Source organism: Tamandua tetradactyla, chromosome X (genome assembly GCF_023851605.1).
Source record: "Tamandua tetradactyla isolate mTamTet1 chromosome X, mTamTet1.pri, whole genome shotgun sequence".
NCBI classification, from domain to species: domain Eukaryota; kingdom Metazoa; phylum Chordata; class Mammalia; order Pilosa; family Myrmecophagidae; genus Tamandua; species Tamandua tetradactyla.
In genome coordinates, this window is record NC_135353.1 from 62,625,790 (window position 1) to 62,639,290 (window position 13,501).

General features: G+C 35.9%; 1 protein-coding gene across 1 annotated transcript in view; it reads right to left on the reverse strand.

Moving 5' to 3' along the window:
* The window catches only part of COL4A5 (collagen type IV alpha 5 chain), a 351,509-nt gene that overhangs the window by 147,223 nt on the left and 190,785 nt on the right, over positions 1-13,501 (reverse strand). The window contains exons 31-36 of the mRNA XM_077145842.1: positions 10,944-11,111; positions 10,204-10,293; positions 9,480-9,629; positions 7,778-7,876; positions 543-632; positions 10-149 (exon numbers count right to left, since the gene is read on the reverse strand). Of these exons, the coding sequence (XP_077001957.1) occupies positions 10-149; positions 543-632; positions 7,778-7,876; positions 9,480-9,629; positions 10,204-10,293; positions 10,944-11,111 (737 nt within the window). The remainder of the gene's footprint in view (positions 1-9; positions 150-542; positions 633-7,777; positions 7,877-9,479; positions 9,630-10,203; positions 10,294-10,943; positions 11,112-13,501) is intronic.

Here is a 13,501-nt window from a genome sequence, read left to right on the forward strand (position 1 = left end):
TATTATTACCTTGGGGCCTGGAAGACCTGGAAGACCAATGCCTGAAACACCAGGATCACCTTTGTCTCCTTTTTGTCCAGGGAATCCTCGGGAGCCAGGTTGTCCAGGAACTCCAGGAGGTCCAGGGGACCCTTTCACACCCTGAGGACCTGTTTAAAACATGTAATATGAAATATTTTACAAAATATTATTTATCAGTGGCATTAGATGCATATGACCAAGCAAAAAAGGTAAGAAAAAGAATGGTGCAAACTCTGAGTTATATAATGACCTTCACGAATTGGATAAATATAAAAACCTTTTTTTAAGGATATTTAGGTGAAAGGGTTACAGCAGGATCAAAGATAAGTTTGTGAATTCTCACTTCTGAGGTTTATAAAGCTTCATTCTTTCATGCCAGTTCAAATATCTATGCATTGACAGGGCTGTCTAGATTACTTTAGATAATGTTTAGTCTAATTCTATCAACACCAGCCTTTTTTCTGAGAACAAAGATAACGAACCACCTTTGATGAAATACTTGGGGTATTTTCATCACCTACCTGGAAAACCCATATCACCTATGCTTCCCTTAAGTCCAGGAGGTCCTATAAGTCCTGGCTTCCCAGGGAGACCAGCAGTACCCTTGGGACCTAGAAAAATCACATTAGTAAAATTAAGAGAAGAACGTAACATTGGGGTTGCCTGGTTTCTTGGAATGGATGGAAAATGAAATGCAAGTATGGGATTAGATGGATCAAATCTTTATTTACGGTTAAGGTTCCCAGATCTCACTCAGCATAAAACAGGTAAGAGGTTCTCCTTAGGAACATATTATAATATAGCCACGATTATGGAGGTCTCCTAATACAACCTTATAAATAAATGTAAAAATTTTACCAGGAAAGCTTGTTTCTTGTCCTAAAACAATTGCAATCATCTAAATTCCTATTTGTGCTATATGTAAAGTACCTTTACTGTACTTATCATAGATAAACAATGAATCTGTTTTTTTTTTTAATTCAGAAATTACTTTCCATATAGACCCTGTTTGTATGAGCTCAGGAAGAGAACAGATGGTAAGGTGTCATGACATACCCCTAGAATCTAATGACAGGGAGAGATAAAGGTTGATGGAGAGGTATTAGACAGTCACCCCCAATGGGCATGGCTGCTCTGTTTGCATATTCTTCCCAGAGCTCAGGTACCTGAAGTTTGGTGAGTCACCTAGGTATTTTCCAAGGACCACTGTGTTGCTCTTTAAACACTTTTTTTTTGTTTGTTTTCACACTGATTTCCAGCTTGAGGAAGAGAATACAGAAGATGTGAGGGAGAGAAAGGGAGATAATTTCTCTTTCCAACTACATCAATGCAATATAGGCTATTGTGAGGACAGGGTCAAGCTGATCATTATTCCTTAATGAGTCCAACTAAAAGGAAAATGGCTAAACAAGCAGTGAGAAAGAATTCTGTTAATATTAGGGAGAAAAAACATGTTTATTTATAAGGTTTATTAATGTTGAAATAGACTAGCCAGAAAGGTTGTGAAATTTTCATCCTTAGAAATTTTTAAAAATAGAATCAAGAGCCATCTATTTTACATAGCTTAATGAACGACTTGTTTCAAGGCAAAGAAAAAAAGCTGAAAATTTGAACTCTTCAGGCTCCTATTGATAATTTATATATGCAAAAATGTATGTGAAGAATTCAGTATATTGCATTTCTGATTCTGTGTATACTCTGGCTGTCAAAAACATAAGAGACGGAGTGAACAAAGCAAAATAGCCAATAAATCTTTTCTGTTGAAGCTTCAGACAAATAGCAACATTTTGGTGAAAGCTCCATATCTCAGTAGCTAACCAAGCATCTTATCATGACCAGATGGAAAATATCACCAGACTGGATCAATATGAACAAGGTGGGGTATGCTGGTTTGAAAGGATTATGTACCCTAGAAAAGCCATGTTTTAATCCTGATTCATCTGGACACAGCCTTTTCTTTTAATCCTTATTCAGCACTATAGGTTGGAAACTTGATAGATTATCTCCACAGAGATGTGGCTCACCCAACTGTGGGTATTAATCTTTGATTAGAGGGAGATGTGACTCCACCCATTCCAGTTGGGTCTGATTAGTTTACTGGAATCTTTTAAAAGAGGAAGATTTTGGAGAAAGCTTCAGAATGACATGAGCAGCAGAGACACAAGAACTATAGAGTCCATCAGCCAGCAGCCTTTGGAGATGATGGAGCTTCATGAAGCAAGAGGACTGAAGGGGAAGCTAGATGTTGCCATGTTCACCATGTGCCTTTTCAGTTGAGAGAGAAACCCTAACTTCATCAGCCTTTCTTGAGTGAAAGTAACCTTTTATTGGTGTCTTAATTTGGACATTTTTATAAACTTGCTTTAATTGGGACATTTTCATGGCCTTAGAACTGTAAACTTGTAACTTATTAAATTCCCCTTTTAAAAAGCCATTCCATTTCTGATATATTGCATTCCGGCTGCTAGGAAACTAGTACATGGGACAAAATGACAGCATAGTGAAGTATGAACTTTAGTTCATCCTTCAGAGCAGCTAGTAAATAGCTAGGGAAAGTACAGAACAACTGCTGGGGGAACATCAGCTACAGGACATAATACACCAGCCTGGACCATGCAGAATGGCTGAGATCTCATGCAGAACTCTTATTAGATAGAACTGGAAATACTCTCAGACTCCAGCATTGCCCCAGGCAAGGGCAGAATTAAGTAACTAGTCAGATGAAAGGAGTTAATTCCCAAAGGTATTATCTTCCCCAACTGAAAGGTGGGGCCCAGCTTAAATGGAATCCCTCCTTCAAGGAATTCAGGCCCTTGGAACTGGAAAACTGAAGCAATTAGAATAACTCAAAAGTGTGAAAAAACAAATCACAGAACTTAAGGAAACGACAGGCACCATAGAAGAGATGAAAAAACAATGGAAACCTACAAGAGATTTGAAGAGGCAGAAGAAAGAATTAGAGAATGAGAGGACTGGACATCTGAAAGCCAACACACAAAATAAAATATAGGGAAAAGAATGGAAAAATATGAGCATGGTCTCAGGGAACTGAATGACATCATGAAGTGCATGAATATGTTTCTTGTGGTATCCAAGAAGAAGAGAAGGGAAAAGGAAGAGAAAGACTAATGGAGGAAATCATCACTGAAAATGTCCCATCTCTTATGAAAGACAGAAAATTACAGATCCAAGAACTGCAGCATTCCCGAACAGAATAGATCCAAATGGACAGTCCAAGACACAAACTAATCACAGTGCCAAATGTCAAAGACAAAGAGAGAATTTTCAAAGCAGCAAGAGAAAAGCAATCCTTCACATACAAGGGAAGCCCAATAAGACTATATGAGGATTTCTCAGCAGATATTATCAAAGTGAGAAGGCAATAGTATGATAAATTTAAGATTCTAAAAGAGAAAAAGTGCTAACCAAGAATTCTATATCCAGCAAAACTGTCCTTCAAAAATGAGGGGGAGATTTAAATATTTTCAGACAAATAATCACTGAGAGAATTTGTGACTAAGAGACTAACTCTGTAAGAAATACTAAAGGGACCACTACAAGCAGATAGGAAAAGGTAGGAGAGAGAGGTCTGGAGAAGAGTGTAGAAATGAAGACTATCAGTAAAGTTAAAGAGAGAAAAAAATTAGATATAACATATAAAATTAAAAAGACAAAATGGTAGAAGAAACTTCTGATTTTACAGTAATAACATTAGCTGTTAATGGATTTAACTCCCCCAATCAAAAGACATTGACTGGCATAATGGATTAAAAAACGGGACTCATCTATAGGCTGTCTACAGGAGACTCATTTCAGACTCAAGGAGAAAAATAGGTTGAAAGTGAAAGGTTGGGACAAAATATTTCATGCAAACAAAAATGAGAAAAGAGCAAGAGTATCTTACTAATAAGACTTCAAATTTAAAACAATTAAAAGGGACAAAGAAAGACACTATATATTAATAAAAGGAACAATTCAACAAGAAGACATAGCAATCATAAAGACCTAAACAATAGAGGTAAGACCATAAAACTTTTAGAAGAAAATGTAGGGAAATATCTCATAACACTTGTAATAGGAGGCAGTTTCCAAGACCTTATACCCAAAGCATGATATGAGCACTGAAAAAAGATTAGATAAATGGGAACACCTCAAAATTAAACACTTTTGTGTATCCAAGAATTTTGTCAAGAAATTAAAAAGGCAGCCCATGCAATGGGAGATAATATTTAGAAACTACATATCAGATAAAGGTTTGGTACCCAGAATATGTAAAGAGATTCTTCAATTCAACAACAAAAAGACAACAACCCAATTAAAAATGGGCAAAAGGGCGGTGTGATGGTGGCTCAGTGGCAGAATTCTTACCTGCCATGCCGGAGAACTGGGTTCAATTCCCAGTGCCTGCCCATGCTGAAAAAAAAAGGGCAAAAGACACGAACAGACACTTCTCAGAAGAGGAAATACAAATGGCTAAAAGGTACATGAAAAGATGCTCAACTCCACTGGTTATTAGGGAAATGCAAATCAAAACCACAGTGAGATGTCCTCTAACACCCAGTAGAATGGCCATTATCAAAATAACAGAAAATGACAAAAGTTAGAGAGGATGTGGCGATAGAGACACATTTATCCACTGCTAGTGGGAATGTAAAATGTTACAACTGCTCTGGAAGGCAATTTGGCAGTTCTTCAGGAAGCTACGTATAGAAATGCCATATGATCCAGCAATTCCATTACTAGGTATCTATTCAGAGGACCTGAGGGCAAGGACACATATGGACATTTCTACACCAATATTTATATCAGCATTATTTATGATTGCCAAGAGATGGAAACAGTCCAAATGTCCATCAATGGAGGAGTGGCTAAACAAGCTGTAATATATATATATATATATATATATATATATATATATATATATATACGTACAATGGAATATTACTCAACTGCAAGACAAATAAAGTCATGAAGCATGTAACAATGTGGATGAACCCTGAGGACATTATACTGAGTGAAATTAGCCAGAAATAAAAGAACAAATACTATATGGTCTCACTAATGTGAACTAACATAAATGAGTGAACACTGACAGTTGAAGTTAAAACACAGGTTATCAGGGTACAGAAATAGGGTAGAGATTGGGCATTTGGTGCTGAAGGATTGTGCAACAGGACTGATTACAAAAATTCAGAAATGATTAGCACAATACTACCTGATTGCAGCACAATAATATAAGTACACTGAATGAAGGTGAATGAATGATTGAGGCAGAAAAGCTGGGGCATGTATGAACCAGGAGGAAAGACAGAGGATAAAGTCTGACACAGTAATTTAGGAATGCCTAGAGTGGACAAGGATAGTATTAAAAGTTCGATAAAAAACGTTTTTTGCATGAAGGAGGTCAAATGAATGTCAGCATTGCTGGCTATTGACATTGATGGTATATGGGAAAAAGTACAACCAATGCAAGCTAGGGTCTATAGTAAACATTAACACTGTAATATGCTTCCAACGAATGTAACAAAGGCATTATGCCAAAACTAAATGTCAACAGGTGGGGGCATGGGGTAAAGGTATGGATTCTTTGTGGAAGAAAAGGAATGTCTTCATATAGATTATGGTGGCAAAGTCATGTCTATACACTTAGGTTGGATTTATGATGTGTGAATAAAACTTTTAAAATAAACATAGAGAAATAAGTGCTAGAGAAAATGTGGAGAAAGAGATGCACCTATTCACTGTTGATAGGGAAACAAAAAGTACAGCTCCTTGGAGGGCAGTGTAGTGGTTCCCCAGGAGGCTAGGGGTGGGGTTGCCATATGATCCTGACCCCTATTGCTCAGTATATACTTGGAGGAGCTGAGTGTGGGGACACGAATGGACACTTGCACACTGGTGTCTCTGGTGGCAGTGTATGTGATCCACAATGAATGGAGGTGGCCTAAGGGTACAACAACAGGTATGGAAGGGACAACTGTGGTGTACATATACAATGGACTACTGAGTGGCTGTAAGAAAGAATGAAGTAGCGAGGCATGCAACTAAGTGAATGAACCTTAAGGACTGCATGTTGAATGAAATATTAATAACAAAAAGACAAATATTATCACGCCTCAATCAAGAGGTCTAACTATAATAGAAAAACTCAGTGAATTGAAGTTAAGATCACAGGTTATCAGATTGAGGCCTATTGTAAAGGGTCCTAGATTGTAAGCTCTTACAGCAGTTGCATATATTCAGGAGTTGTAACTGTTATTCCTAAATTGTGAGACAATGAGCTGAGTGTTTATAACCTGGTTGTTCCCAGAAACTTTGGGTATTTGTGTGACACTTGTGACTCAGATTTAAAGCTCTGAAACTATGAAAATGAGCAGTATCCCATACAGGAACTGTTTAAAAAGTTGAAAATGTGATCAGACATCAAGCAGAGATGTGAATCAAGTTGATCTGGATAGGACTAAGGTATGTCAGAAGACTGGGTAAAGGATGATATCGTCCATATTCTAAAACTTCAACTTCTGTGTATGACCAAAGAGAGTGACGTTTATTTGGTGCAAAAATTATATTTTGGGTAGTACATTTCCTAATTTATCTTGTATGGTCAGTTTAGTTGAACATCATACATACATGGAATTTTGAATAGGGCATGAGATTTTGTTGGTTTGTCCAGGTTAGTGTGATGCCCTGATAAATCCCAGAGTGATTTGGGCAGTGAATAAAGAAGTCTCCCTGGGGGAATGAGGAGAAAGGAGTAAATACTCAACTTCCCCATTTGGAGAATTTCTGATATTCTCTCAAGCAGTGGGACAACTAAATCAAAAGGCCCAGTCCTCGATCTTGGGATTCACCCCTATGAAACTTGTTTCTGCAAAGGATAGGTTAAGCCTACTTAAAAGTAGGCCTACAAGTCACCCCCAGAGAATCTCTTTTATTGCTCAGATGTGGCCTTTCTTTCTAAGCCAACTTTGCAGGTGAACTCACTGTCATCCCCTCTATGTAGGGCATGACTCCTAGGGGTGTAAATCTCCCTGGAAATGTGGGACAGAAATCCCAGGATGAGCCTGGAACTGGCATCAAGGGAATGAGAAAACCATCTTGACCAAAAGGGGAAATGAGAAATGAGACAAAATAAAGTTTCAGTGGCTGAGAGATTTCAGACAGAGTTGAGAGGTTATCCTAGAGGTTATTCTTATGCATTGCATTATATATAGATATACCTTTTTAGGTGATGGTGTATTGGAGTGGCTGGAGGGAACTACCTGAAACTGTTGTGCTGTGTTCCAATAGTCTTGTTTCTTGAAGAGGATTGTATAAAGATATAGCTTTTACAATGTGATCGTATGATTGTGAAAACCTTGCGTGTGATGCTCCTTTTATCCAGGGTATGGACAGATGAGTAAAAAATATGGATGGAGAATGAACAAATAATAAGGGGGACAAAGGTTAAAATAAATTGGGCAGATGGAAATACTAGTGGTCAATGAGAGGGGGGGATAAGGGGTATATGGTATATATGAGTTTTTATTTTTTCTGGAGTGATGCAAATGTTCTAAAAAACAATCATGGTGATGAATACATAAGTTTGTGATGATATTGTGAGCCATTGATTGTACACCATACATAGAATATTTGTGTATGAAGATTTGTCAAAAAATATTTTTAAAAAAACAAAAAAGCACTGGATCAATATATAAATATTTTTTCACGGAGAGGATCAGCCACCCAGTTGCTAGAGGAGGTTTATCATACTTACCTGATAGTCCTGGGGATCCAGGTTGTCCACTCAGTCCAGGTTGTCCTGGGTCTCCAGGCAAACCCTGGTATCCTTTTGGCCCTGGAACTCCAGGAATACCTTCAAGGATAAGTAGAAGATGATCAATTAGGCTGATATAATTAATCCATTAAATTAATTTGCCAAAGCAAGCTACCCAAATTCTGAACTTTGAGTGAAAAAGATGAACCAGCTATATTGTGATATATTATGACTGATCAACACTGGACTTATACTAAAATCCTCCATTTTTCAGTTATCTACCACCAATAAACTCAGAGCACTCAATGATTACGTTATTTTTCTCTTTAGGTCTCAGTTTCTTATGCTGTAAAATGAAGGAATTGAGCCAGATGATCTCTACAATAACTCTTAGTTTCTAGGACTATCTTTAGTAGAGGCCAAATACAGTTCTTGGCCCCTATCTTACAGAAGGTGTAATTGAAATGGAAAAGAAACCTTGCAAAAGGTAAGCCAAGAAAGACATCCCATTTTAGAAATAAAAAAATATGAGTGGCTCTGACTCTTTCATGTCTACACAAATTACAAAAATATCTTAAACTCTTTTTAAATTCTACCAGATCCTAAACATAGGGAAACATGTCTTCTGTGTTTATTTTCTCTCCCTCTCTCTCCCTCACCCCTCTCTCTCTCAAACACACTCACACGTATACATACACAAGGACGGTAAGTAATACTAATGCTTACAACACAAAAAGAGCAACAATCTTTACTATAAGCTGTAAATAAACAGAGCTTGTTTTAAAGTTATCTATTGTTTGAAAGACTATTCTATATAAATTGGATTGTTGGGCTTTATAACCTCTTATTTATGCTTATCCATATTTCCTGATATTTTGTAATGAGCATGTAACACTTTTATAAAAAGAAAAAAAATCCATGATTCCTTCACACCTTAATTGCATCTAATAAAACTGTAATAGCATAATTGTTCCATTGACCTATTTTCATCGAATTCCCCCCAGGGCTGAGCTAAGTTTTCACTGGCAGTTCATTTATACTGCCAAGGTAGAATAACAGTGAACTGTATTAAAACCAAGTACGATATAGATATCAAAATACTGCAGTGCAACAATATACCATTCATCCCCATCGGGTTTCAAGGAAAAAAAATGTTAAAGGACCAGCAAATTTCCTAGCACTGAAATCTGTTTTCCAAGGGATTTTGGTTAAAAATCTTTTTCTCTTTACCACATCCTGTACTACTTTCTGGAAGGCTGGGGGTGACTGCTTAAGTTTTCTTTAAAACTTCACAGCTACTGATTGCATATGTAGAATGGTATGATTTCTAAATGTTGGGTTAATTTCTTTTTTTTTCAGTTAATTAATAAAAAAATAAAATAAAATAAAAATTAAAAAAAAATAATAATAATAACACTTTCTCCTCCTTCCTTCCCTTTCTAACTTGAAAGCACATAAATTACAAAAAGAAACTAAAAAAAAAAAAAAAAACTTCACAGCTTGTGATAGGTAAATTAGAAAAAATATCCTCAAATAAAAGTTGATCAAATAGTACAAATCAAGTGGAAATTAAATTTTATTATCAAAATTTGATACATCTCTAAGTGCTTATTTTTGGTGAATCTTGAACTTTTCATGATGTTTAAGAATTAAACTTCACATAATGCAGAAAACTCATTCAAAATTAAATTAATTTACTCACCTGGTAAGCCTGGTTCTCCCTTCTCTCCTTTGGAACCCAGGAGATTTGGATCCATTGGTCCAGGAGGGCCTGGAAGGCCAGGCTCTCCTTTAACACCTTTTTCTCCTGCAGGACCAGGAGGTCCTGGCTGGCCCTGAAAACCATCAGCACCTAAAACCAGCATGAGTGAAGAAGACATAATGGGTAAGATTCCTCCATCCAGGATGAAAGTATTTAAAGATTATTGACATGTTCCATGGTTGGTTAAGCTGCTAACCACTTAAAATATTTACGCAGTTCAGTCATTGTCTATGAATACCTTGAGATCATATGCATTTTTGGGGGGTGCATGGTCTGGGAATCAAACCCGGGTTTCCTGCATGAAAGGCGAGCATTCTACCACTGAACCAACCATGCACCCTGAGATCATATACATTTTTACACTCAGGTAACAATCCCTCTTTTTTTCTGGGATTCCTTAACAATAACAGGGACTGTAAGAAACATTTCAAAGTTTAATCCCTATGTTTTATTATTTAGAGGTATGCATTCAACACATTTCATAGTATCCAAACTAAGTATGGTATCAATTTGAATACAAGACTTATTTAAATGCTATTTCACATAGAAACAAAACACAACTAAGCATTGCTCCTTTTAAAGCAATTGAAAATATTCTGTATTGACCTAAAGCGATGTTTAATTTCCCTTCTTTCACACATCTGCCACAAACACTGATTATTACCTTTAAGACCAGGAAAACCACTCCTGCCAGGAGTTCCCAAAAGTCCTGGTGGGCCTGGAGGTCCCATCACACCCATTTCACCTTTGGCACCTTTAAAGAATATCAGTAAGTAACTTTTTTCTTTTATTGATCTTGTAAAGATAAATGCAAAGTTTTAAGATATCAATTGGAATACTATTGTCTGTTGAAGGGAAGGCACTATATACTCTTTTTCACATGGAGTATCCTTGGTGAATACAATTACTATACCATGAATATACCATGTTATTTGGGGCTAATCTCCAAATATGCCCCTCTCCCAATGTACCACACCAATGTAGTCTCCTCCCCTTGAATCCGGGTTGACTTTATGCCTCGCACTTCCAAAGCTATATCATAAGAAGCCTTGCAGCTTCTACCTGGGTTTCTTGGAACACTTGCTTTTGGGATTCTTTTTCTTGGAAAACAACCAACGTGCCACTCATCTCTTAATTTGTGACCCGCAAAATCTTGAGCAAAAGAAAGGTTGTTTTAAGCCATTAATTTGGGGAGTAACTTTTTATGTAGTAAGTTATGCGGCAATTCAGAGGAAAATTGTAGTGCAAATAGTAAAGTTAGTTTCCTACAATCGAAGACATTTTAAGACTCTTCCTTAAAGGATATTGCTAATCCAGAAAAGTGCAAAATTAAAACAATCTGACAGAATCAGATCAGTGTTAATTTCTTAAATTCAAAATCAGAGAGAATTTTAAACAAATTACCTGGAAAGCCGGAGGAACCTACTTGTCCTGGGAGCCCTGGTGATCCTGGTGGTCCCATAGGACCAGGTGTTCCAGGGATTCCTGGACTGCCTCTCTCACCAGGTGGTCCTGGAATATCAAATCCGGGAGGCCCTGGATCCCCTTTCTCTCCTGGAATTCCATGCAAGCCTAGGTAATCGAAAACCAAAATTATTAAACAGCTTTGTTTTTTTAAAGCATCTGATTATTTTTCTAGGAAAAACTTGATGGACCTCTGAGTATAAGAAACCTAACAGTGAGTCAGCAATACTTTAGGCATATGTACAAAAAATGACGTAACCAGTCCCACTTTAGGATTTTCAAGCATATTGCTTTATGATAGTGTTTCTCAAATTATTTCTAGTAAAAGGTAAATCTTTTTAAAAATCCCTATCCATCATGGACTAATATTTTTGTAAAATACAATAAAAATTACTAAAAAGGAAAATACAAAAGATAAACAAAATACAAGCTTACATTTTTGGTTATTATATCCTACAAATACAGCTGCACTGCCCAATTGCTATAAAAGTTTTGAAGTGTTTACTCTCAATCTTGGTCCTTCTCCCATTGAAGGCTGGTTACAAACAGTCTGTAATGTTACACCAGTCCATTTGACCACACTTGAATTTGCCTCGTTCTAAGGTATTATGAATTTATTATATATTGATACAATCCTTAAAATGATTAATTACTTAATAAATCATTTACATGAATTGATATGACTTCATTTTGGCTTTGTTTATATGTTGTTTTAATACTGCACTATTAATTTTTGTTATTGTTAACTTTTTTTCTCAGCATTCCAATCGGATTTTACAAAAAATAAGATATTGCAAAAATATTTATCCTCAGTGAGTTTCTGTAAGATTGAACCACTACTAAAATAAGGTGGTTAAAAATAATGTTTATGGAAAAGGAATTATATTAAAAACATGGTGCAAGTTCCCACTCCAATATTTATCAGCTGTATGAGTTAAGTGAGTCATCTAACATTGTGGGTCCTCATCTACTAAATGGGGATATAACAGATATAACAGACTGAGAGCTGGGGTCTGAGCCAAATGATCATCCTAAGTGTCCCTTAAATAATAAGATCTAATTTTATAGTTAAAGATTCATAGGCAGTTATTTTTATAAAAGAGCAAGATGCTGGGATTTTAAGATCTATTTTATGTCATGTTCACATATGCCCTTAAACTGACTATAAACAAAGTAGTCATCCTTTCAAATAAAAATTTACTTTGAAGACTGGAGAATCCTACTTAGTTGGCACAGTGGTAGCAGTTCCAATGTCGTCATTTCATAACAGAATGCTATAAAAAGGGAAGGCATTTTATATTACTATATTTATGAAATATGATGAGATATCAAAAATGAGCACTATAGTAGCTCTATAGGTATCACCGCCTTTTATTATATTATAGGCCAAGTAGTGATTGAATAGCTGAGCTTTCAATTTAAATAATTTCTGTTTGAAATATGTTCCTAGAGTGCTATTCTAAAAAATACTGATAAGAAAACAAAGAATCTGGAAAAATGTGATCTGTTTTCCACATGTAAAGCTTAACTTTAAGATTGGCCTTTGAGAAAGAACTATAGTACTTGGTACACCTGAAGTTCCAGAAACAGGTAGTTAAAGTTCAACGACAAGTTGGGCCACCCAAGCAGAAATCAGTTGAAAATTATTCATTGGGTTAGGAAACAAAACTAAGTATATAAAGATTAGAACAAAAATATCTACAAATAGAAGTTATTAGACACCAATTTATACAAAAATATATATATAATATAATGTATTAGGAATGAGTAAAGAAGCTGATTGTAAGTATTTTCTCAACTGTTCATGTAGCATATTCCATAATGAAATATATTTTCCAATACAGACACAATTAAATATTTACATTCACAAAAAGTAATACTCTTTGGTGTGGGTCAGATTTACACTCTTTCTTTCTGATCTTTACAATGCTTTGGATAACTGTTTTGGAATTTAAGCTCCTAAAGACTGGCTAGAATTGAAAAATTAATTTTATTCTAGATTGTAACAGGATAGGTACAAATAACTAATTATTAGTGGAGGACTATAATTTAAGCAACTTGCATGCACTAGGCAAGGATTTCTTTCTTCATTGTTATTATAATTAGTAGTACCAGAGTCAATGCTGTTCTTTTCACAGCACAGATCTTCATGAAGCTGAAAAGAATAGGCATCCTGGTAAGATCCAGAATAAAGTCAATATAAATTCAAAAACTCTGCTGAAAGTTTTTATACAATAATAGGGATTATTCATGCAGCTATGTGATGATGTTAAGAATTAATGATTGCATGTGTAGAATGGTATGATCTCTAAATGTTGGGTTAATTTCTTTTTTTCCGTTAATTTAAAAAAAAAAAAAAGAGAAGGGATAATTGGAGATGAAGGGATACAGACTGTACAACGGGACTGGATATAAAAACTCAGAAATGGACAGCACAATACTACCCAATTGTAATGCAATTATGTTAAAACACTGAATGAAGCTGCATGTGAGGTATA